General features: G+C 39.5%; 3 protein-coding genes across 4 annotated transcripts; 1 reads left to right on the forward strand and 2 right to left on the reverse strand.

The window, feature by feature from the left end:
- Window positions 1-431: 431 nt before the first annotated feature.
- On the forward strand, window positions 432-22434 carry LOC135077975 (uncharacterized). Of its 2 annotated transcripts, XM_063972513.1 has the most exons (24): window positions 432-602; window positions 792-1022; window positions 1336-1484; window positions 1903-2100; window positions 2457-2552; window positions 2975-3061; window positions 3587-3655; window positions 4299-4319; window positions 5544-6065; window positions 8671-8727; window positions 8829-8879; window positions 9253-9498; window positions 10011-10161; window positions 10714-10882; window positions 11536-11607; window positions 12314-12409; window positions 13211-13448; window positions 14085-14208; window positions 15085-15301; window positions 15710-15905; window positions 17138-17310; window positions 18086-18283; window positions 22039-22151; window positions 22261-22434. In XM_063972513.1, coding segments are annotated over exons 1-24 (3582 nt in total). In that variant the 5' UTR covers window positions 432-600; the 3' UTR covers window positions 22367-22434. The 2 variants fall into 2 exon arrangements, with proteins under 2 accessions (XP_063828583.1, XP_063828584.1); XM_063972514.1 differs by lacking the exon at window positions 5544-6065.
- On the reverse strand, window positions 18589-21679 carry LOC135077976 (nuclear valosin-containing protein-like). Its single transcript, XM_063972515.1, has one exon. The coding sequence runs from the start codon at window positions 21551-21553 to the stop codon at window positions 18950-18952; it is 2604 nt and encodes an 867-aa protein (XP_063828585.1). The 5' UTR covers window positions 21554-21679; the 3' UTR covers window positions 18589-18949.
- A 98-nt stretch (window positions 22435-22532) lies between the features above and the next one.
- On the reverse strand, window positions 22533-24306 carry LOC135077977 (26S proteasome non-ATPase regulatory subunit 8). Its single transcript, XM_063972516.1, has 5 exons — window positions 24116-24306; window positions 23865-24040; window positions 23515-23722; window positions 23153-23323; window positions 22533-22721 (listed from the first exon to the last, which is right to left on the reverse strand). The coding sequence occupies exons 1-5, from the start codon at window positions 24221-24223 to the stop codon at window positions 22578-22580; spliced, it is 807 nt and encodes a 268-aa protein (XP_063828586.1). The 5' UTR covers window positions 24224-24306; the 3' UTR covers window positions 22533-22577.
- Between the last annotated feature and the right edge of the window lie 1693 nt (window positions 24307-25999).

Raw genomic sequence — 25999 nt, forward strand, 5'->3', positions numbered from 1 at the left:
ATAATAAAAAGTGCATAGGTAATATCTCTTGTTGGTAAAAGGCAAAAGCTTTGGCTCAGTACATTTCGTTGTTGCACCGATTAATTGAAACAAATCGGGAATCGAACCGGGAAACGCTGATATTCACCCCATCAGGCTTTTATATGCTGAATTAACGCCATCTATCCGTACTTTTATAGACTGTTTGATAAGACAAATAGTTATGCTTTTTCCTTATTAAAAAAGAAAATGTAACTTTTTAATAAAGATTTTTATCACACAAATCCATTCGCAACGATCCCTAAACTAAAACACGGAACAATTTTCTGTATTCACCCCACTTAGAAAAGTGGTTTGTAATAATATTCGGACTACATTTCAGCGTTTTTTATTCTGTTCTTATGTCATAATCTGTCTGTCATCTACTGCCGGTCGTCTGTCATTAATGTCAGTCAAGCTCTGTGTTCGTGTTGTTGCCAAACAAAAATCTTAATTTCTCAGAGAAATTAAATAATTTCTTCAAAACTTTGGATTAATTAGAATTAAGAACACTAATAGGTTTTAACATTTGATTAATTTTGAAGTATTTAACGATTTTTTATTAAATAACCTACGACAATTATGTGAGTACTTTATTTCAATCTACAACCCAGGTTATTTATTTTAAAAAATCCACTATTAACATCATGATTAAGAAACCCTCTCATGCCTCCTTAAAATAGCTAGCCAATAGTTAATAAAGTATTCAGGTACAGTAAAAAAATACTTGTTTGAAGACATGAACTTAATGTGTAATTTAAACACCTTTACAGGGGCAAGAAAAAGAATAAGCGTAACCAGCCAACAACAAACCCGTTCTGGTCTAATATTCATAAAAAAGCTCCAAACACGAACTTGACCGCTATTCCGAAGGCAACCGGACTCTCTGGCACCTTTCAAGCGCCTCATCATCAGCCAGACTCTTTGATGGACCTCACCGATGATACGTCACCAAATAACCCTATGAGTACTGTGAAAGGGAATCCTGGCAATCAGAGTAATCAGTAAGTTCCTTTAATTATTTCTAACCTGACCACAGATATTTTTAAAATTACTCATTATTTTATGCCTTCATATAAAAATGAAAAATATGTTTTATTATGTCTGTATCTAGTAAAAGTTTTGATATTTTCATTTTTTTATAATAATTGTTGTACCTCTTAGCACCATCTGAATGTTGTTCTGAAGTAGTGGAAAAGGGCCTACATGCCTACTAATAAACAATTTAAATTGAAAATTATAAAATATTTCATCCTAGTTCTTTTTCGTTGATGCTTTGTTTGTAAATTATTAAATTGTGTGTATTTTTTTAAATAGGAGTACCAGCAATATTGCATCACAGCCTATTTTCGACACAACAGATGATGTGAAAGAAGGTTTCCATGCGGATGTGACATTTGATCCATCAGGTGATAAGAAGAATACTGGCTCAACTACACAAGCAGATTCACAGTCCAATAAAACTGGTAATTATAAAACATTACATTATACTTCAATCTGGCTGACAATAGTGACTGCAGAGTTTCTTGCGCTGCTTCTTCTCAGCACTGGCCCATTTATTGTCCTGAAGCAGTGGTAGGGTTAATACTGGGACGTGTAAAAGTGCTCTTTAAAAGCCTACTTGCATAAATAAATGAGTTTTGTTTTATGGGAACTTTACAAGGCATTAGCGGTCAAATACTTGCCTTGTTCTGCATAAAAAACATTTTATTTAGAAGCTTATTAGAACTACTATAAGTTTGCTCTCTTTCAATCTGTAAGATGATTATAAGATTCAAAACAGAGAAAGAATCATTTCACAATTAATTGTATGTCAGTCTTAATTTGCAAAAAAATTATAAGTTAAACCTTGCACAAGTAAAACATTATATTTTTTGCTGCCAGCTCAAGAATCCAACAAAGGAGTGGTGCAAGGATCTCCCTCGAGCATCAAACTGATGGTGAACAGTTCAAAGAATGTGAAAGAGGCAACTCAGTCTACGTCAAATGTGACTGAGGCAACACAATCCACGTCAAATGAGAAAGCCAAACCAATCATTTTGTCTTCTCAAACTGTAAAGCCACAGTTTTCTGTTCCAACCTGTACGTAATGAAATAATTGCAAGATAATTTTTTTTTTCATTAATTTATTATATCAAAAAAACTACATACAAAATTACATTTTATTGCATTTACATGGACCACTGCTGAGGTTTGTCTGCAAGGTTAAATTTAAGATTGCTAATCATTTTTATAGTACTTTCAGACCCTAATAGTCTTCAAACAGTTTGTGACACCCAAAGCGGCCAAAAAATTGATGACACAACTTTATACCAATTTATTGTACCAGTGACGTGTTGTGACTTATTGGGCTACTTTAGGTGTCACGAATTTGATGCTAACTGTACATAATATTTCCATACTTTAATTAAATACTATAACAATATCAATTTTTACAGCCACTCCAAACATACCAATTAAGAAGTCTCCCTTAATCGCAGTACCACCAAAAAAGGTCCCGGATCCGAAACCATTAGGTGAAATTTACGTTATCAGTAAGTCATTCATATCATACCTATTATAATAAAAATATTTTGTGCAGAGCCTCCAAATATTGTATAGATAACAGCACATCAAGCTAACATGGTGTAGTATTATCTCGTTTTACTACGGTCTATTTTGCAGCAACAATGTATGTCTCACGCACGTGGCCTCTCACTAGGACGTCCTATGGCTGAAATGATGATGATGATGATGAATGTATGTCTGATGTGATGTCGACTATACATACTACGAGAACCAGATAACATATTACTATGAATATGTACTTACTTAAAAGTATATTAATCTTAATAATTACTTGCTAGCCTATTTATTTATTTATGTCCAAGAAATTTAAAAAAAAAATTTTGTTTCCACTTATCATTAAAAGAGTTGTCCTAAATATTGTTACTAAAATATTTTTTCGTTTTTATAGACAATCATCAAATAAACAACAGAATAACCCGAGCTGTAAGGCCGATAACCCTGCTACCCCAGCAATACATAGCTCCGACCCCGTCAGGTAAGACTATGAAGAAAATGGATATAACATTTCCACAACCTACCGCCAGATGGCGCCACCATACTATGATAATAATAGCCATGGTTGGTATAAGTAGAATATGTTATATTATAGTTAGCTTGAGATAATGATAAATGATCTGCTAAAGGTCGCGGGAAGAGCCTGGGTGCGGGCAGCGCAGGACCGTGCATTGTGGAAAACCTTGGAGGAGGCCTTTGTCCAGCAGTGGACGTCATTTGGCTGAAACGAACGAACGAATGATAAATGATATTAAATATTACCGCGCTGTGCCAGTCACTTTAATTTTGCAAAATGAACTGTTTGGGCCACCAAGATACAGGCTATGCCTAGTTTGGGGCCCACTGTTATTGATAATACATCTTGCTTTTTTACTTCTTTTGTTAACACGTCTTGCTTTTATTATTTTGTAATGCAAAATGTAACCTGTGCCTATTTAAATAAGTATTTTTACATTTTCAATATTTTTAATTCCATTATTAACAATATTTCATTGTTTTATTTCAGTGTTCCAACCGATTCTAGTACCGCAAAGTCCAATTCTACAGCGAAATAACCGACTACCTGCACCTTTACGTGAGTATTTGATTAAACAATATTTATTTTTTAAAAGTCTATATTGGCACCACGAGGCTTATCTCTGATGTATTAGAATTCAAATTCGCATTAACAACGACTTCGCTGAAAAATTCTTCGATAATTCATTAAAAATATTTAATGACTTGTGCCAACGTTGTAGCTCAATATTGGCTACAAAAATAGTCAATACTCAATCATTTATTGCTTTACCACATCGCATTAAAGTCTTACATTCACGCAGTTTCACAAATGTATATCTTACCTATTCTAATTGAAATGGATTGAGTTTGTCAGTTATTTAAACTTACTTTTATAATAATAGTACAATGTTAACTTATTTTCATGCTAATAATAACTAATATAGTCAGATTAATTTGCATTACTTACATAATATACATAAAATATTGTCATAAGCTGAAAAGGTCAAAAATTATCTATTACTATCCAAGTTATCGCACCTTTAGTTCATACTAAATTATATTATCTGTGCTAATAGTATGAATCTTATTACTACTACTGTTAAAGGTCATTTCTCTAAAGCTGAAGTCTGGTTTTAATAATAATTATTACAGTATTTGTTTACTAAGTTTGTTTACATAATATTTGATGTGTGATTGTAAAACTGAGTTTTTTGTTGCAGTTTACCATTCCTACCCAAAAGGTATGTGCCACATAATTTTAAGTTACTAGCAAACAATTCGATCTAGCTAACTGCGCACCTCGCTATAAAGCGACTCTCACACTCACCCGTGTTGCCCCTTCCGTACTAGAGCGTCGATGTGACGTCACGGCAGCGAGGTGCGCAGTAAACTCGACGGGCTTGTACTTGACAAACCGAAAATTACTAGCGAGAGAAATAGTGATGTGCCCGGTTCGCGTCCTGATATCTAGATTACGTATCCACGACTGGGGATTTAGCATGTATTAGTATGGATACTTATAAACTAGAGATTGAAATTGATGGTTCGCTCTGCAACCAGCAAACGTAGCCGCCGGTGAGATCATCACCACCCTGGGTAAAGGGCGTAGGGCCTACGTGGCGTGTGATAGGTAGTTCAGGATGGGTGTCGGGATTGCTACTGCAGGTTAGGCCGGGTTCCCACTATGCCGGACCGGCATTTCTGCCGTAAACCGGACACCGGACAAGGGTGTTCACATTACACCGGATCACCGGATCCAAAATCCGAGCCGAATGAAGTGCGGGGAGCACGGGCGGGGCGGGGCGGGAAGCACGGGCGCGGCGGGGTGGGCCGCAACTCGTTCACATTACTCCGGTCCGGTGATTTTGCCGGCATTTTGTAGCGACAAAACGCTCGGTAAAAATGCCGGGCTCGGCGAAAGCCGGATCCGGGATAATGTGAACAGCTTCATACAATTTGTACCGCCGCTAGGCCTTCCGGCGATTTTACCGGAACGGGAGATCTGCCGGTCCGGCATAGTGGGAACCCGGCCTTAGGATCGAGTAATAAGCATGCACTCGGTAAGGATTAGAGCGGTTATACTAACAGCGGTGGTTGATCGTGTCACGAACCAGCTGCGAGAGTAAAGGCCTATAGAACCAGGGTAGTGGCTCTCGAGCGAATGCTAACGTTCGCGGTCGTCGACGCCTCTTAAGCCGTCAAAGTCTCGTCAGAGAGCTCTCGTCCAAACTCGCCCGAATGTCTCACGAGACAGCCCCATGTGCGAACACGGGAGCGGGAGCGAGCGAGCGATAACGAGATACCCCAAAAAGTAACGAGAGCTCGCCTGTACACTCGCACTCGGCCTGTCTCGTGGGCTCTCGGAGAGAGTGTACAGACGGCTGCCGCAAACGTTGATAAATTCGTATCCGTAATTCGTACTTTGTGTGTGTAAAAAATAATTTGAACTAAATCTGTCGCCCTAGACGTCAGCCTCCTCAGCCTGCTGGTAAGTCTGGAACTGGTCAAGAAGTATTCACAAGCGTCCGGGAGCTTTCGCCCAAATGCGCCAAAGAACTCTCGCCCAAATGCGCCCCAGAACTCTCACCCAAATGCGCCCCAGAACTCTGGCCCAGAAGCACCCGGGAGCTCTGGCCCAGAAGCACCCGGGAGCTCTCGCCCAGAAGCACCCGGGAGCTCTCGCCCAAAATCGCTCGAGAGCTCTCGCCCAAAATCGCTCGAGAGCTCTCGCCCAGAAGCACCCGAGAGCTCTCGCCCTGAAGCACCCGAGAGCGCACGCCCTGACTCGCCCGAGAGCGCTCGCCCAGACTCGCCCGAGAGCACTCGCCCAGACTCGCCCGAGTCTGGCCATGGAGAGAAGCTGGCCCAAGCAGAGGATCCCTGTAGGCGGCCGAGGAAAAAAAGGCGCGGCAAGAAGAGGAAGAGGAGCGGAAAACCAAGAAATAATAGAGAAAAAGCAAAAAAATCAACAGAACCAGCTGAACCAGGCCAGTAACATCTTAGTTTTAACTTTATAAGTTAAGTTTCTCAGTGAAAAAGAATTGTACACAATTAATATTATCTATTTCTCTTTTTAATATTTTCTTATTATTAATAACAAATTAATAAGTTAATCCAGACAATTACTAGTTTCTCTTAGCACACTTATTCAGTTACACACAAAATCACACTCACACTATCACACACACATTTTTGTTTTGTTTTTCTATTTAAATTATTTTTTAAATTAAAAGATAAAATTTAATCTAAACACTAAATTTTAGTCTTATGTTTTTCTTGAGGAGGAGCCTGACTCTCGTTACACAGGTTAACCTTATACGAGAGCGGCACATATCTTGTAATTGTAAAGTGTTTATTTAATAAAAGTATTTTCATTTTCATTTTCAATAGTGCGAGAATATTTAAATGCTTATTGCATATTCAAAACAACCTCTCAACTGCCCTTGTCTGTTATCCAGTTATAGGTACGTAAATTTAAAAAGCCAAACATGTCCGGTTAAAGCCGGACACCTGGAAACCCTATCTCCGTCCCGCTCATACCTTTTAAAATGGCTTCTCCACCTCACTTAAGCTAGAAACTTCAATTTTGGGCACATTAGAATAATAATTTTTAACCAAGGTAGATAAAGTTAAAAACGAGATTATTTCCAATTAACAAAAATTGTCGACAATTACAGCAAGATTTTACTAAGTGTTATACCATTTTGGAATCCTTATAAAATGAGCCAAATTTTGACGTCACTTGCCAAATTCGCGTAGTACAATTTTTTTTCAGTACAGTCAGTATAAACTAGGTAAAACTTTAATTTTGAATATATTTTTTTTAATGTATTTTTTCAACCAAGCTGCAGCAGCTGGTCTTATAATTTTGATAACAATTAAGAGAAGCATTATTCAGGGTTACATAACAAAAAAAAATTTTTGGAAAAAGTGAAGTTTTGTGACAAAAGGAAAGGAGTAAAAGGACCGTCACCGGGAGTAGATTTTTTAGATTTTTTTTAAATGCCTATTATTTTGAAAATATGCCACATAGATTTTTTTTATATTTTTCTGATAACCAGCACAACTTGCCTCAACACCCAGTTCCGGCTTGACGTTGATTTACGGAACACCCTGTATATTTAGATAAATAATAATTTACCACCGCTCAGATGCCTATTCATTGTATGGTAATTTAAATAATTAGACCAGTAATAATAATAACAAGTGTCAAGCATTGTAATGTGGTATAGTGACTAAATAATTATATTAACTTTAATATCAGGAATTATTTACTCGTATAGAACTTTTGTGTACCAGACTTATGATTTTTACAGGTATAAATTTCCGAAAACTAAGGAGGGAATGTAACGCGGCCCGCGACGCATCGACAACCCTAGCACCGAACGTGACCGAACGCGGATATTTAACAACCCTGCAGCTCGGTCCCGAGGCTATTATAATGCCGGTTGTGCATGCGCCGAGAGCCCGCAAGACAGGCCGAGTGCGAGAGTGTACAGAGGAGCTCTCGCTACCTCTCGCTCGCTCGCTACCGCTCCCGTGTTCGCACATCTCTCGGGCTGTCTCGCGAGACATTCGGACGAGTCTGCGCAAGAGCTCTCGAGCGAGACTTTCACGAGAGTGTACTATCGCCAACAGTGTTAACTGCCCATTGAAAGTCATGTCATCTCGTTCTATCGCAAAGAATCGTCATTTGATTAGAGCGAGAGCAAAAACGGAAATGGATAGTTAACAGTGTGGGCGTGTGTACATTCGGCATAAGAGGCAGCGGCGTCCGGAAGCGTTAGAATTTTCTCGGGAGCCATCGCAACAGCCAGACGTTCGCGCGCGCGTATATTCTCGGCTGAATTGTGCAGTCTAGCGAATGGCTGCTTAAGTGCTCACATATACCTGGCTCGATAGGCCTTTAGCTCGCGCGGCTAGATCGTGACATCGAGCAACCATCGCTGCCAGTATACCCGCCCCAATCCTTGCTCCTTGCATGCTTATTCTATCCTAACCTGCAGTAGCAATCCTTCTGCCACCCACCCTGAACTACTTACCTACGTCCTTTATCCAGGGGAGGTGACGATCTCACCGGTGGCTACAGTTGCTGGTTGCAGAACGAACCATTCATCGTACTCGCTAGTTTATAATAACTAAGTATCCGTACGAACACTTGCTAAATCTCGCACGGGGTGATATACAGGATGTTTCGTGTAAGGTGTCAAAGCCGAAGGCGGGTGATAGGTGAGGACTAGACCTCTCGATTTCACCCCCATGTTCTACAATTTTTCGTAGTTTAGAAGTTATCGGTAATTTTGTGATTTTTTAAAATTAATTGCAAATTCATTAGGGGGTAAAATCGATAAGTCTAGTCCTCACCTATCACCTGCCTTTGGCTTGACACCTTACACGAAACACCCTGTATAGGTACGTAATCTAGATAATATCAGGACGCGAACCGGGTACTATTTCTCTCGCTAGTAATTATTCAGTTTGTTAAATGCTTGGTTTTAATCAACTTTCCGCATTCGGTGCTAGAGTTGTCGATGCGTCGCGAGCCGCGTCACATAATGATATTGCTCTATTTCATTTTCATTTTGTTTTCAGGTATCCCTAAGAGTTTCCTAGTGAATCAGAATCAGCACACACCAGAACCCTATTCAAGTAAATATACAGTCTTTTTTTGTTTGTCAAATAATTATGTAGTATTTGATATAATGGTACGCATTTTTTAACATTTTTAATTGAAAATATTTTGTTTTCAGATAATTCATCGGCACCTGTCACCCAGCCAACCCAAGCACAATCGTTTTCAAGTAATTATTACTTATTCTTTGTATATTATTATTAATATAGGTTGCGCAACGAAAGTTGAGGCCAACACGTACTCACACTAATGTAATGATTTGAATACAGAACACAAACAATACATTACACATTCAAGTACTTCAAATATCGAATATACTATCTACCTAGCTCTGCAAGCAAAACAGAAAGCACGTGTCAAGTTGTCAGTCCGACTACGTAAGATGTCAGCGCAGGCAGCGTATACAGATGTAAATTTTTGCTTATATTCATAGCCTCAACTCTCGTTGAGCGATCTATATTCGTCACTGAATAACTCTGGCAGCGAATCATTTATTTCAAATAAAACTATTTTACACTACTTACTGGCAAAAATGCTTACAGGTCAAGCCACGCTGGATCCCAACGCCCAACAGTGGGCTCCGCAGCCCAAAGCCCCAGTGCCCAACGTGATCGAGTATGCCTACAACTACAATCCTACCTCAAACAAAGGTTACAAAGAGACCGGTCCGCTGTACGTCCAAACAGAAACGAAGACAGAAGTAGCGGATGACAAGTCGGTGTATTCCCCATCTGATGTATATGCTGATAATCTACTGGGGACCAGCTTGAATGATGAGGGGGCTACTGGTAAGTTTTCTACTGGAATTGCTAATTTATATTGACGTAACTAAGGATACAACACAGGCGCGGATCCACCGTTGTGGGCACTGTGGGCATGCCCACAACCCTAATTTGCTTGTTTTAATTATGATCTACCTATTGATAAGGTCGATAGGCTGATGATAAAAACGGCTGACTGATGAGCCTTTAAAAAATCGAGCGTGAGTGAGTTCGTACTCCAATCCAACTCTCACTTTGCAAATTTTTGGTGGCTGTGCCCACAACCTTTTTTGAGGGCTGGATCCGCGCCTGATACAACAGACCCACGATAGCCGAACGGTGAAGGTACGTTAAAAATAAAATCCTAATATAACGGGGATTAACGAACTTTTTAGTTCATTATTCCCCATTATAAGCTCCCAATTGGTGTTAACGGGGAATAGTGGAATAAGCCTTTTTGTGTTCATCCCAGGTTTAACTTTTTTGTAATAAAGCCCTTTGCATGCTAGCCCCTCAACTTACACTTAATTATTTTTCAGAGGAACAAGCAACAGACGGTTCGGAATCCCCGGACTTGTGTGAGCCAGGTCAGAAGCGACTAAGTGCCTTCAAACGACTAGGGCCTGTGACTCAGCCGAAGAAGCCGAAACTGACCATCAACTTGCTGTGCAATAAGGATCAGTCGGTTAGGTAAGAAGAATAGATATTAAGTTTTTATTAAAGCTAGCAATAAGCCTCAGCCAACGGAACTTGACTATTAACTTACTGCACTATAAGTATCAGTCAGTCAGGTAATAAGTAAGATTATAATACGTCCCCTGCAGGGCATAAGTCTCACCTCAACTGATGGCCGCGGGGCCTGAACTACTCCAGGTTTAGTCCATACTACATACACCATCCAAAACTTAATGTTATTTGTTTAAGAGTACTTAGTTACTAATAAAAGTACCTACCTTTCACTAGATGAAAAGAAAAATTTTGACATCAGCGCCGAGTCTCTATAACACTATTTTTTATTTAGTATTAAATACTTTAATGGGACATTATGCAATTGCATATACCCATAAAAGCAAACATTCACCAAACAAAGGGCAAATCGTTATACTTGCCTTAAGCGGTGGGCCTGTCACGTGGTTTTCGGTCATGGTCACCACATGAAAACTTTTCGGCCATTAACTAATAATTAATCCCTTAGTCCTTGCATAATCCTAGTCATAAATTATGATATTTCTTCTTCCACAGGGAAGTGGTGGACGAAACAGAAGAAGTAGAAGAGGAAAAATACGTACCGGTCCATCTTCGGCCAGAGATAACTATGAGCACCGATGAAATCGTCATGAAGTATATCAAACACTGGCCGTGGAAAAAACCGGTGCAAGTGAGAAAAACCGTCACTGCTAGGAATTCTAAGGTAACTATTGGCTACGGGACTATTCCCGCTCGTTCCCACCGCTGCAACTCCTGTGTAGCCAGGATCTACAATTTGACCGCCAATAAAAAACCCCAACCAGTGAAGGTCAAGTTTATTAACTATTGACTACTACATAAGGTAGCAGGAAGGCGTTGGAGGCGTTGGATGATGAATGGATCATTGGGGGAGGCCTATGTTCAGCAGTGAACGTCCTATGGCTGAAATGATGATGATGATGACTACATAAGGTGTGAAAAACTGTGTGAACCGAAAGAGTGTGATCAAATGGTAGGGCTTGATTAAGTCCGCCTAGCTAGCTACAACCCTCGAGCTACTTAGCTCGTCCGGGTTGAACCCTTACCTAAGCTGTCACCATGACAACAATGGTAACAGCATTGTTGTCTTCCGGCAGTTAGAGGTAGGATATCTAGTTCCTCTTTGGTTGAGGATTCCAGGTGAAGTTAACTTCCACCTTTGGCATGATGTACTGGACTACCATACTCGTACTGTATACATACTTGAATCGCTCTATGATAAAAATTGAAACTTTCGTGGTTTCGTTTAGTTTTCCTGTGCTTGCTCATGCAGCTAATATTCTAGTATTAATATTATTATATTATGTAATTATTATAATTGTAAATCTTTTGTTACAGTCTGTAATGATCTTAGAGCACGAGCAAATGTCTGAGATTTATGATAAAAACAACGTCTTCATCCAAATTACCGTAAGTTAAATTCGTATTTATTATACGTCCGTTTTTTCACCGGATGACGGACCGTCAAAAAACGGATATCTTTTTTTTTGCTGACGATTTTTTCGCTGGATCTATGTCCGATGCATATGCACACGTTCATTATAAACCATACACCATCGCTAAATCAAGCGAAAAAAATCGGGCCGTAGTCCGGTCAAAAAAATGAATGTTTACAAGCGTCCGCCGAACGCGGGTTCGATCCCCGCTGCCGCTCAATTATTGTGGTAAACCAACTCAATAACACAAGCATATTTAGCTTACCACGAGGGGTTAACGGGATTATTAAGCCATGTATGTATTCATTATACAACATTTGTTGATAAACTGTTTATGACTAGTGTGAAACAAGTTTACCATAAACACAGGTTTCTGAAACTTGGCCGTCCACACTTGCTCTCCACTCATAGCGGGGAGCACGGCAACATGTATCATAAACAATGTTTATGTTTATGGACTGTTTATAAACTGTTTACAGAGATGATGAAACATTGTTTATGAACAGTTTATAAACAGTGTTTATCAACAAATGTTGCCTAATGAACACATGGCTTTAGTAATTTGTATTTACAAATTGCGAACATTCTTATTTTTTTAAAATATCTAAAAAACAAAGCAACCACCATAAAGTCCTTGTCCCTACCCAAAGGAACGTATTTAAAGTTAATTTTGATTGCAGGTCACTGGATATCCTCCGACATGGAAGAAAGAGAAAGTTCTAGACATTTTGTTAGACACAGTCAACGGCAAGATCTTTGTACCATGCTTTATTGAGGTACTAATGCAATATATTGTTCCATACCATACAATCACCCTATAACAAAAGGAGAAACTGACCACCAAATAATAAAAGGAGAAACTGACTGACTGACTGACTGAGATATAAACGCACAGCCTAAACGGCTAAACGTAGACACTTGAAATTTGGAAGGGACGTAGCTTAGGTACCGTAAAGGTGCACTAAGAAAGGAATTCCCGAAATTCCCACGGGAACGGGAGTTAGCGGGAAAATCCTTTTGTATGAAAAATCTTAACCGCTTTAGTTAGACGCTTGAAATTTGGCATGCAGGTACCTTAGTAAACTTAAAGGTTCGTTACAACAGGATATTGCGAAATTCCCACGAGAATGGGAGTTAGCGGGAAAAAACATGCGTATGAAAAAATCTAAACCGCGTAAGATAGATGAAGGGGGTAAAACGGAATCCACGCGTACGAAGTCGCGGGCGGCCGCTAGTTTAGTATAGATCGTTTTATCCACGAAGACGCGCCCCACTAATTTTTGGTCGAAGGAAGCGCGGGGTGCGGGGAGTTTGATCCGAGCAATCCGAGCGACATTATTGTAGTATGCGTGTGCACTCATGGATAATTAAGCGTGAACCGATAACACTCAAACTTTAGCGAAAGGATGGTGGGTCGCGTCTTCGTGGATGAAACTATCTATACCCATATTTGTTGTAATATCGCATCTGTTACAACTACATAAGAACCTACAGGCAGTGTTAACTAACCGGATCAGTGTTCAACAACAAGCTCCATTGACTGCTGTAGTAAAATATTTTTTTATGATTGTTTTTAGTTTGCGCCACAAGAATGCAAGTTTCTAGTGATGCGTTGTCGCACCGCACTCGCAGTGTTCCACAGACTTGGTTTCATAATACACAAAGACGGTCACGAACTGCAAATATCTATATCGCACACTGAATTGACGTTGAACCAATTAGATTTCATACCGAAGAATGTATTGAAGAAAATACTCGTTTCTGGCCACTCCGGTGAAAGGAGTCTGGATTTAAGCGACTTCACTACGAAAGAAGGTTTGTGATTACATATTTATTTTTAAACAACTGTCCAAAGCAGAGGTGGAATTGTGTAAAGCAATCGTAATCATTTGACAGTTCATAACGTACGATAAAGTCAGTTAAACAAAGCGTTTGACAGAATAATCGTACGTTATGAACTGTCAAATGATAACGATTGCTTTACACAATTCCACCTCTTTACTTTCGAACCACGGGGAATGTCAGGAGGGCGTAATAAGTTACAGTACGTTTGCATTTCTGAAAAAAAAAATTAAACTTCTATTCTAATAAAATTCTAATTTGTATGAAGAATAGGCCTCGGCGTAATTTGCGCACTTTTATACATGTGCATAATTAACAGCTCGACACAACTATCGGCCAACTAAAAGTCGGTGGTTTGCGCCTAGCTAGGCTAAATACGTGAAGAAATCTACTGATTATTTAATTCATAATCTTCAATATTATACATATAATAATAACACAGTTGTTCAAAATCTGTATAAAATTACGTCACGTTTTAAACTTACCTACCTACACAGTAATAAAACTAATTTTTGAAAGCACAGTAGAAAAAGATTGGTGGTGTCATTCATCTTATTATGCATATCTTTAATGTATGGTCATATCTCCCTAATTTATTGCTCTTTCCAGATATAAGTCACTTCATTTACTACCCTCTGAATAGAATTAACAATCAGATGGACATTGTACATGTGCAAAGTACGGTAGCGTGGGAATACCTGACCGACATCAATTTGTCTCACAATAGACTTACGTAAGTAATCAACAAGTAATAGTATAAGTTTAACCGCCTCTGTGGACCACAGTTAGACCACCTGCTTCAGACGCAGAGGTCCCGGGTTCGATTCCCAGTGGGGGCAGATTTTTCTGTTCGGTTTGGTTGGTGGTAGGGCTTGTTCTAAGTCCGCCTGGCTAGCTACCACCATCTTACCTAAGTCTGTCGCCTTAACAACAATGTTAACAGCATTGTTGTGTTCCGGCAGTTAAGGTAAGATAGCCAGTTCCTCCGTGGTTGATGATTCTGGGTGAAGCTCGCGTCCACCTTCGGCCTGATCATCACTTACCATCAGGTGAGATACAGGCCAAGAGCTTCCTCGTTGTGGATAAAAAAAACCAACTTACAATAAAATATCCTGATGGCGTCTGACAAAATATTCGATAATAGTAGTGGTCATTGATTAAAATCAAGCACTGCAGTGAAGTGTAAGAGCGGTTTCGCACTACGTCCGATTCGAATCCGATCGAGACCCCTAAAAACATGGTTCGAGAAAACACTAGAGCAGCGTTTCTTAACCTTTACGGACCCCTTAGGAAATCAAGCACAATTTTATTAAAGCACACCTTTAATAAAAAGCAGCAATAAATTTGGTGCCATTTATTTATGATTGTTAAATGGATAGATAAAGCTGCGGTCCCCCAGGGTCCACACAAAAAACACTGCACTAGAGGAATCGGATCCGTACTTAGCTACCATACATGAGTTCTACAACTACGCTTCGGACCGCATTTTCACGAATTCGGATCGTATTCAGCACGAAACCGCACTTACATTCACTGCATGCTTGACATTTTTTACGAGTGATATACTTATTAATATGCTCATAACTGTATATCTTATTTAACATTTCAGCTCAATAGAAGGCTTCAATCTACCCTCAATCACACCCCGACTCAAGTTTTTGGATCTATCATACAACTGTATAGAAAAGGCAACTTTGCTAATAAAATGCCGGTCTCTAAGTCTACGCACGATCAAACTGGAGGGGAATCCCCTTTGCAACGATTATACTGACCCTGAACGCTATGTGAAAGTACTGAAGCTGATGTTCCCTACTCTGATTGAAATCGTAAGTAAAACAAATTGTCTTTGGCCTATTGAAGTCTGGTAATGAACTGAAATGCCTTTGTTTTTCAATTGTGACCAAGATATGGCAATTATTAAAAAATATTGACTAAGATTTGGCAATGATATAAAGAAATATAATTAAAAAAAGGTAAGTACATAAACCTTATAGGGCTCTTTATCTTTTGAGCCCTATAAGCACTAGAAGACAAAACTTGGCAAGTGCCAAAAGTAACGCCGAAATAAAGTCGGTCACCTAGACAGAACTGACTTGAATCTTGTAGTTGCCCTTAATGTGGGTATTTGGTGGCAGACACTGAAAGCAAAAAATCCTTAATAAGTACCTGTTCTGAGCAGCCAATCTAACTACTTACACCCGGTATAAAAATATTAATTCACCCTTTTTATACAGGATGGCATTCCAATCAAACTGCCAGGGGAAATCCCCAGCTTCAAAAACAACTACTGCCCAGAGGCAGCTACGGAGGTGATTGAAAAGTTCCTAGAGGTGTACTTCCCAATATTGGACTCGGTCGACGACAGGGAATTGATCAGGGAACTGTATCACGAGAGGGCGTGCATGACTATAACCACTCGGTATAAACTGCGTAAGTATATTTTTACTTGATATTTTTGTATCTTCTATACTAATATTATAAATGCGAAAGTAACTCTGTCTGTGTCTCTATCTCTTTCACGCCTAAACCACTGAACCGATTTTGATGAAATTTGGCATAGAGATAGTTTGAGTCCCGGGAAAGGACATAGGATAGTTTTTATCCCGGTTTTTGAAACAGGGACGCGCGCGATAACGTCTTTCTGTGACAGACAAAATTCCACGCGGGCGAAGCCGCGGGCGGAAAGGTAGTTATTTTAAAATTGAGATATTTTTGTTTCACTCGCAAAAAGGGTAGTGAAGCGGTGTGTGGATATTTTTGTTACGTCAAAACATCAGCGAGACTTCATACAGCCTCAGACATTTCATTTGAGCGACGACAGCCGATCCGAGGAACGCGGATTCGATTCACGCTGCCGCTGGACTGGTGAACCCACTCGTAACACAACCTTATTACTCACGTCACGAGGGGTTAACGGGACTATCAATAATTTGTATTTACAAATTACTAATATTCTAACTAAAAAAATGCCGTGATGCCTCTGTAAAATACTCTAGTACCGCAGCAACCGTTTATTTTTATCGCCTTTGATGCGTTCCTGTAGACCAGGGGTGGCCAATCGGTCGATCGCGATTGACCGGTCGATCGCGACTATTAGTCCAGACGATCGTGGCAAGGCAAAAAATACTACATGATTGTGTACTAAACTATGCTGTTTCATTAAAGATTTCAATAAGTATGTAAGTGGTAGATGACCCTGGGTTCGTTAGTAAACAGTAGATCTTATGTCTAATCAAGTTGGCCGCCCCTGCTATAGACGCTGTGTTTCCCTTACGCTTTATGCCTGCTGACGGTTTTCGTTGGGCCGAATTATCATAATTGGTAATAGGCTAGTTTCCTAAAAAAATTTTTTTAGTCCGTCATGTTTAATATCAAAAAATATTGGACACATATATTTTTATTTGTCAATCTAACAAATAATTACATACTTATGGTGCGTTGAAGTTCCGCACGACGTCACAACGTGCGGCACTTATGCACGCATTGACGTCACGGGCCTCTTATGAACTTTGGCGCGCTTTATCTCTTTAAATTTTCATTAGTTTGAAAAAGTGAAAAATACGTGTAGAGTATTTTTTGATAAGTTAATTGACGGACTAATTAAAACTCTTGCTTTTTGACCCAGGAAACATCCCTGTTGACACATTATTTTTCCACTGCAGGTTATAGTCCAGTGTTCCGCTCGTTCCGTACTTTGTTCCACCGAGCGCGGGTGCCGGACGAAGGCGCTTTCGACGCCGTGGAGGGTTCGCGTGACATCGCCAAGCTGGCAGCCAAGTGGCCGGCGCTGGAACACGACCCGTTTACGTTCCGAGTCGACGTGCTGATGCATGATGTAAGTTTTTAGAATATTTAGATTGGCTATTATAGATGCCACACTATCGATAGCTGACCTCGAATATCAGTTAGGATTATAATAAGTACTAGCGGCGTGGATCCCGTTTTACCCCCTTAAGGGTTGAATTTTGCAAAATCCCGTCTTAGTGAGCACCTACGTTCTAAAAGGAACCCCCATGCAAAATTTGAAACTTCTAGCACTTGTAGTTTCTCTAGATTTCATGATGAGTAGTGAATCAGTCAGTGACCTTTCGCTTTTATAGTTAGCTCGTTGGGAAAGAAAAAAATATCAATAGCGTAACGACTATCGTGTCTGGACACTCCTGCAAAACTATTCCCACCGCTGCAACTCCTGTTGCCAGGATGCCACAGCTTGACCGCCATAAAAACGCAACCAGTGAAGGTCAAGTTTGTCCCGGGGGAAAGTTAAACTGTCATTGGACCCGCAAACAACGAAATTAATCAGAAGAACATAGAATAGTTCGAAGTTAAGGTCGGATACTCTTGCAAGTTATCAATTATCATTAGAGCGGGACACTAGGGCGGGACACTAGAGTGGGACACTAGAGCGGAACACTAGGGCGGGACACTAGAATGAGACATTAGAGCGGGACACTAGGGCGGGACACTAGAGTGGGACATATATTTTGTTACAATTGAGTCAGATTCGGATGGTTACTCTTGCGTGAGGAATACCTCGTAGGTCAATCTTCAACCGCCCTTCTCTTTCAAAACAATCAGTCAACTTACATTTGTATTTCTTTTGCACCCAGGACTTCGTCACAATATTCAAAATTGGCGGCTTAGTTCGCCTGACAGCAGAAACATTGGCTGAAGATGAACACCTGCTGGCATTCTCGCGAACGTTCGTGTTACATTCGTTCGACGGCGCCGAATACAAGATTGCGAACGAAATGGTTTATTGGGACGAACCGACTGAAGAGTACGCGCATACTGCATTCCGGACTGCGGTGAGTACCTACATTTTTACACCTACAAGAATCATCACCATTATTTACTTACTACTGAACTGAACAGGCCTCTTCCAGATATGAATTTAATCGAAAATAAGTCATAATTAACTCAGTCCTGTGATACGCGTGTGGTTTGGCCCACATACTTGACACATAGACCTCCCACGAAGCTCACCACTGAGTCAGATTCTCTACTATTGGTTTTGCATCGCATTCTTATTTGGCTTTGAAATCTAGCGCTATAATCACTAGAAATGAGTGGAGTGTAAATGTTATTCTTGCTGAAGTTAGTAATAGACATATTCATAAGAAAAAATATTTTTATTATGTATTGTTGAATTTAAAACGTGCAGTAGTATAAATGGCGTAATGAGCGTATCTACATATCACTCTTTCATTATTATTTAGTCACATTGCTTAATTAATTAGCAAAATTACTATAGGGCTGATTCTATTTCTCCCAATACAGATCCATTACAAAACATACATTTTCTTTATTTAATGCATAAATTGCACCACACAAATTAATTAATACATATTTCAATGTAAACATACAAGGAACAACTTGGCACTATCGGTTTGAATTACATACTTAATGTAGTGAATGTGATAGTAATGAAAATTAATCTACTAATTCTGTATAAAACATAAGGTGAATGATTTTCACACTGTGTCCATGGACTCCTCATTTGTAGGCTCAGTCTCCATTTCCATATCTTTGTCATCCGCACCAGAGGCATACTTTAATCTCAATTTCTCGTAATGCAGCTGTTCTTTGGATGATACGGATGGTTTGCACTTTGCAAGGGCTGCTCTAAAATCTTCGAAGACAACTAGTATATCGCTGTCGAGGTCCAAGGTGCCGTTTGAGATGTGAGTGGTCAAAGCATTTGATGCTGCCGCTTTTACTAGCCCAGCCAAGTCGGCGCCGGTGTAACCCTCAGTGAGGCCAGCTATCACTTGCATATCTACATCAGGTCCCAATATTGGTCTTGTGCCATTCTTGGTCAGCTTTTGAAGTATGTCGTACCTATCTTCTCGCGCAGGCATTCCGACGTACATTACACGGTCCAAACGACCGGGCCGCAAAACAGCCGGGTCAATAATGTCAGGCCTGTTTGAAGCTGCCAATACAAACACTCCTTCCCTGCCTTCAATGCCGTCCATTTCAGTTAGCAACTGATTTACTACTCTCGCTGCTCCATTGTGGTCTTGGGAAGTACGCCTTGGACATAGGGCGTCAAACTCGTCGAAAAATATGACACACGGGGCTGAATTTCGAGCCCGCCTGAAACATGTGCGCACGGCTCTCTCACTCTCACCAACATACATGTTCAGTAACTCTGGACCTTTTACTGAGATAAAGTTTACTCCAGCTTCATTGGCCACTGCTTTGGCCAGCAGTGTTTTACCACAACCAGGTGGTCCACAAAGCAACACTCCACTTGCTGCTGCCAATCCAAGCTTCTTCAGTTGTTCTGGGTATTTTACTGGAGCTAAAACAGCTAACTGCAGATCTTTACGGACTTGGTTCAATGATCCAACATCCTCCCATGTGACATCAGGTACAGTAACAATACCTTCTCGAACTGAACAAGGTTTTGTGGTTTTCAAGGCATTCAAGAAGTCTTCTTGCCTAATAGACAGGCCTGAAAGTTTATCTGCTGAGTATGGTACTGCTTCTCCCAGAAGGGATAGTACTTCATCCACAGGGTCTAACGGTTTTGGTTTCTCAGTTTCAACATCTTGGGTTTCTTCTTTAGGTAAATTATCATTACTTGATGTAGAGTTTTCTGTACTTTCAGGTTGGACATCTTGATCTTTCTGGGCAGCATCACCTGCCTCTAGCGCTACTTCATCAATCTCTTTTTCTCCATTTGAAATAACTTCACTGGATGTAACTGCTTCAATAGGTTTTGGTTTTTCAACAGCTTTTTTAGATGCTTCTTCAGCTGCACGAAAATCAGCAAAAATCCTCTTGACAGCGTATGTGCTAGCTTTATTAACTAGAGCTTGTAAATCAGCCCCAACAAAGCCTGGTGTTATTTGAGCAAGTATATTCATATCAATGTCATCACTCAAGACCAAATTCTTGCATAAAATTGATAGAATTTCTTTTCTAGCCTTCAAAGATGGGATACCTAATGCTATTTCCTGTTCTAGGCGACCTGCCCTTCTCAAAGCAGGGTCCAAAGCATCAGGGTTGTTTGTGGCGGCCAGTATGAGAACAGATTCATTGTTTTCACTCAAACTGTCTAAACTAGCTAATAGTTGAGCTACCATCCTCTTTTCCATATCCTTCTGTGCATGTACTCTGTTGCCACAGACTGCATCTATCTCATCAATGAATAATACACTTGGTGCAACTGATACTGCTCTTTCAAAGAGCTCTCTAATTCTCTCCTCTGATTCACCGGACATTCCACCTACCAATTCTGTACCAGTCACAGCTACTAGAGGCAACTGTAACTTGCCAGCGATTGCATGCGCTAACAAAGTTTTCCCTGTGCCAGGTGGGCCGTGTAAAAGAGCACCTCTTGGAGCCTTAATCCCTAATTTAGTATATACTTCTGGATGCCGCATATGTAATATAAGATCACAGATCTGTGTAATAATGTCAGAAATACCACCAATATCTTCAAAACTAACCTTAACATGTTTGTTCGCTCCCACCTCAAACTTTTTCTTTGCTGCAACATTTTTGTTGGCATCCATTTTACGTTTTTTGTCTGTACTGTGTTGATTTGGTTGAGATTTGGGGGCATGGTCAACCCCTGTGTTGTTCGCGTTCTTCGTCGGAATGTGTGGGGTTATGGTAATTTGATCATTGATTTTTGGTAGTTTCGCCGCGACAGAACCGTCCTCGTCGCTGCTAATGATGTCGATAGGCTCGCCCGACTTCTCGTTGTTACGACGAGTAGTCGCTGAACGCTTCTTATCCTGCATTTTGTACATTGCGAGCAGGCGGTCGTTGAGAGCACTGTTGTTTTCATCTAACAACTCCAAATCTGACTCTTCCTCGCTCCCTTCCGAAGTTGACGCTCCGTCTAATCCGTAGCTTTGTAGAACAACCTTGTAGGCACTTTCTACCATCTGGCAAAAGGCACTATCGCTCCTGTTATTGTACTCGCGGTAGCGCTCTTTCAGAGAACGCGCCATTTGACTCACATCGACGAACGTTTTGTCCACGTTCTCCGCTAGGTAGTTTTTAACACGTGACACAATAACAGGATCATTCAAAGTTTTTTGTCGAGTTTGTTTCTTCATTTTGAATTTGTGTAGCCTCAATTTAGGTTTAGATTACGAATTAATTTGATTGTCCACTCCGCAAATTGCAATGTTTGACAGCGGCGTCGGCAAATCGATGATAGATGAATGAGTGAATGAATGAACGACCGAGCGACAAGTGGTGTGGGCAAAATAAAAAAGAAAATTCTTTGTCTATGGTGTCACAGTCCGAATCATCCTAAAATTGTTATTATTTTCCTTATGATTTTATTTTATAAAATATAATTTGTTTTACATAATTCTACATCATACAAAACAAACGTTTATTTATAGAAACCAACAGCGATACTGTATTGAAAATATTAGTTTTAAGATTTAGACTGATAGTAGGTATAGCAATTTACGCGGTCTTATCGCTATTTAGGGAGCCATCTCTTCCAGACAACCTAGGCAGGGAGAGGACATTTTGTTTGAATAAATAAATAAATAATAATATTAATGAGTAATATAACTATTATTTTCAGGTAAAACCAAAACGTTTAAGTTTAAAATTGGATACACCAGATGAAGACCTCAAGAAACAGTTGCTGGAAATATTCATGAGACTAACAGACACAGATAAATCAACAAGTGAAAAGTAAGATTTTAATTAATTTTTAATTCTAATAGCTATTATAATAATGGATGGTCAAACTTACAGAAAACCGTTTTATTAATTTAATTTCAAGTTTACTTTTTATTTTCAGATGCTTGGAACAAAAGGAGTGGAATTTAAAATCAGCTTTGGAGTATTTCATGAAATTACTGAAACTTGATGATTTAGAAAATTTGACAAAAGAAATTAAAGCATGATTTGGGATGAGACAATGCATATCTTTTTACTTTTTAGGATGAAATAAAATAATTTAAGTATTACAAAATGATTCTTTTAATGTCCTTTTAGTCTTAGTGTATTAACATGACAGCAGATACTTACAAATATTTGTATAGGAAATAATTAGGTAATACAGAAAAGAAGTTTATTTAAGCGATATTTAATAATAAAAATTTGAACATAGATCTATTACACAATCATTTCGAGGTGTCTAGCATACTCTATTGTTTGCTCAGCGAGCTCAGACGATGGCAGAATACCGGCGGCTGCAGCACATGTCTCTTCAGCAGCATTGAAGTGGTAGCAGTTGTCAGCACCAAGTACCCAGTTACGCTGTAGAAATACACATAAATGTAGATTACAATGTCCATTTCCTACAATTTAAGATAAAATTATTTGCTTTAAATAGTGATTTATAGGTTAATAATGTGACGATGAATAATCATTTTGTTATAAAATCTTACCAAGACTGTGACTTCAATAGTTACAGTGTACAATCATGACAAGAAGAAAAGTACCAGCTTCATCATAAATGATGAGTCATAGGCTGAGTTGCACCACCTAACTTTGACCGTAACTATAACATTATCTGGTGTTTTTTATATGGCAGATGATGGCTTGACAGATTTTTAACATTTGTTACCGTCAAAGTAAGATGGTGCAACCCAGCCTTAGTATTGGATGGTCAGAGTTTTGCTTCTTTTCCAATTACAATATTCATAAATAAACTTATACAGATTTAAGTATTGCAATAGAATACAAACCTTCTGCCCATACTCATGGACCGCCTGCTGCGACGGCAGGTTCAATCTCCGAGCTGCTTCAGCGCAGGAGATACAAAGATAGGCCTTCTCAATGCAAGCGGCTATCTCTCCCCTCACTGTGTCTAAGAGGGTGTCCATGAAAAGGGTGTAGCTTTCTGCTGGCACATTACCCTGCAAAAAAATAGAAAGATAATATATTTTAGCTTAGTACACCAAGAGTATTAAAATAATGAAAACCTAAGCAGGTTTTATTCAAAAGTATCAATGTCACTATGCACAATTAACAATGAAGTTAGTTTGAAAAACATTGTAAGAGCTATTTTTACTCAGCAACTACATCTTCAGGATCAGACTCTTTTTACCTTGGCCAAAAATATCTTATTATAGCTGCCTTCCATTAGATATTGTTCCAAAGCTAAAGGATGCTTCACGTATGGGTCTGCTCTAATAACATCTACTGGAAGACGCTCCAACTCCGTGTGGAACTCGGCCACTCGGTTTTGAGACAGCAAGAACAAGAGATTGAGACCAAGGAGTTGGTACATGAATGCTGACTCCGGTAGGTGATCTCTGAAAAAAGATTTGTAATAAATTAGAGGGAAAACATATAATTTAAAGACAGAGTAATAACAATAGATGTGAGGTTAAAACAAAAACTTATGAAAATACATTGGATACTCGAAGTATAGCGTAAATAGTAGTTCATACTCACTTGTAATCGAAATAGTAGCATTTTAGTTGAGACATGAAGCGTTCGAACGCTTTAACATCTTTTACTGCAACAGCCCATTGAGCTCCAATTTCTAGGACATCCCGAGCTAAAATCAACTCCTTTTGATTAGCTGCAGTATTATTACTCGGCAAGAAGGTTAATTGCGTCAACGCCACCTAAAAATATCAACATTTTAATACAAATTACAACAAAATATCATGATAAAAGTTGCACAGTCATGTCGGACTTACCTTTATTTTGTTCAAAAGTTCGCCGCATTTATCGAGTTTACGGGGTTTCTTTCCCCATTCAGTTTTTAAACTTTGATACAGAGAAGCAACGTCTTTAACTGAAGCCATGATTACTTAGATAATTGTTCTTATTTTCTTGAGAAAAATGAAATAAATTCGCCTGCCTCGATTCAATTTCACACAGAATTTGACGTAACCATAGAGAAAAGTAATACATAGGGACGTAACTTTGTTGTCAAAAGTACGTTCTGAAATCTAAGAAACGTTATGTCCGACAGTCAGCTTATACACCACTACATTTCTATCACCGGAAAAAAAAAATCTGGGTAATGAGTTATTGATACTGATCCTATTTATGCAAAAAAAAAGTTAAATAAAGCTACTCAAAATTTCATCCCAAAATTGGTAATATTTGGACACACGCGTCGCTAGCACTATTTACGCTCAACGCAAGGCCGCCCGTTACTATGGAGAGAGATGCGACGTTGCCAGCCCGACGCTTCCTAAAGGCGGCGGTGTACGTTTTTTGTGCGGCCATTATCACCCGCGAGCCACGAGCGAGAGGGCGGCGCGGGGCCGCGGCCCGCGCCGCCCTCTCGCTCTTCCGGCCGCCGGCCGCGGTCGGTCAGTTGCGCGCGCGCGAGCTCTTTATCGGTCGTGGTGAAGTGTCTTGTTAACATTGTATCAATCAAGTCAATATTGTCGTGCAATTATTACGTTGTCTTACCAATTCACCTCACGTGAATACGTGTTAATGATACGTGCATTATTATTCTTGGCCGGAGAAATTGTGTAGTGCAGTTTTGCGACTGTACCGGGACAGCCACACTTCAGCACGATGCAGGGTGCTTATCAAAGCATTGAATTTTGCCGGTCCTAAGGCCGATCCTAAGCCCGGGTAAGTATGAAGGGAAAGTTGAATTATTTTTATTATTTTACCTAAGCGCCTACTAAAACCACCATCTAAAACTGTTCGCACCCAATTTCGCACCACTCAGCTGTTATTATGGCGGATCTTAAATTCACGAACTACGAACGACGCGCGATCTCAATTGGAGTTACACAGTAGGTATTATTATTAACTAGTGTTAAAAACTCACAGAAATACAACGTGACGTATTACGTAATTACTAAATTACTGTTTTCGTCCTTTGCCCTGCGTTCAATTACAATTCTAATTACCTACTTGAAATGTTGCAATAAAAATAGCCTAAGATAGGTAGCTAAGTAATACATTATTATTATTCTGTGATGATAACACTGAAAGCCGCTGTTTTGGCAGATCTTTGAATTACATATTTCTTTTAAAGTCGTAGTAGCCTCGTAACGACACATTGGTGTGTACCTATTCGTAACGTATTCACAGTAGGTAGGTATTTCATTGTATTATTAACTTACAATTAGTGTTAACAGTCAGAATACCACGTAAAGAAGTACGTAAGTGTAATGAAACACTTATTACAACTCAAAATTACTTGAAATTAGTTGAAATGTTGCATTGTAATCATGTAATGGTCTAAATTAGTAATAATAACACTGGAAGCGTGGTCAAGGCGTGAGCGAGACAGACAGATCAATGTGCGAGCGCGTACGACTACTCTACTGAATGAACGAGCAGCGGAGTGGCCCAGCTGTGACGCGTAAAATAGGGACTAAAGAATAAAAAAATTAACTTTATAAATTTTTTTTTTTTTTTAACTTTATAATTTTCACACATTTCTACATAACCTGTTAAAAATTTTCCGGTGATAAAAAAGTAGTAGTGTATTTATTTATTTACCTATTGCACATATTTATTCTAAGAAAACACGTACAAAATAATTACTAAACTTTGTTTGTAATTAATGTTTATTTATAATTCCTCTAGGAAAAAGCACAAAAGTT

Source organism: Ostrinia nubilalis, chromosome 14, assembly GCF_963855985.1.
Source record: "Ostrinia nubilalis chromosome 14, ilOstNubi1.1, whole genome shotgun sequence".
NCBI lineage: Eukaryota > Metazoa > Arthropoda > Insecta > Lepidoptera > Crambidae > Ostrinia > Ostrinia nubilalis.

Excerpts from the sequence above, each read along its gene's own strand:
- LOC135077977 (XM_063972516.1), bottom strand. The coding sequence starts at position 24,223 with ATGGCTTCAGTTAAAGACGTTGCTTCTCTGTATCAAAGTTTAAAAACT. Across the intron at positions 23,324-23,514 it reads ATAAGATATTTTTGGCCAAG|GGTAATGTGCCAGCAGAAAG; the intron begins GTAAAAAGAGTC and ends ATTTTTTTGCAG. Across the intron at positions 22,722-23,152 it reads TCCATGAGTATGGGCAGAAG|CGTAACTGGGTACTTGGTGC; the intron begins GTTTGTATTCTA and ends GTATTTCTACAG.
- LOC135077975 (XM_063972513.1), top strand. Across the intron at positions 8,728-8,828 it reads CACACCAGAACCCTATTCAA|ATAATTCATCGGCACCTGTC; the intron begins GTAAATATACAG and ends TTTTGTTTTCAG. Across the intron at positions 18,284-22,038 it reads ATACTGCATTCCGGACTGCG|GTAAAACCAAAACGTTTAAG; the intron begins GTGAGTACCTAC and ends TATTATTTTCAG.
- LOC135077976 (XM_063972515.1), bottom strand. The coding sequence starts at position 21,553 with ATGAAGAAACAAACTCGACAAAAAACTTTGAATGATCCTGTTATTGTG.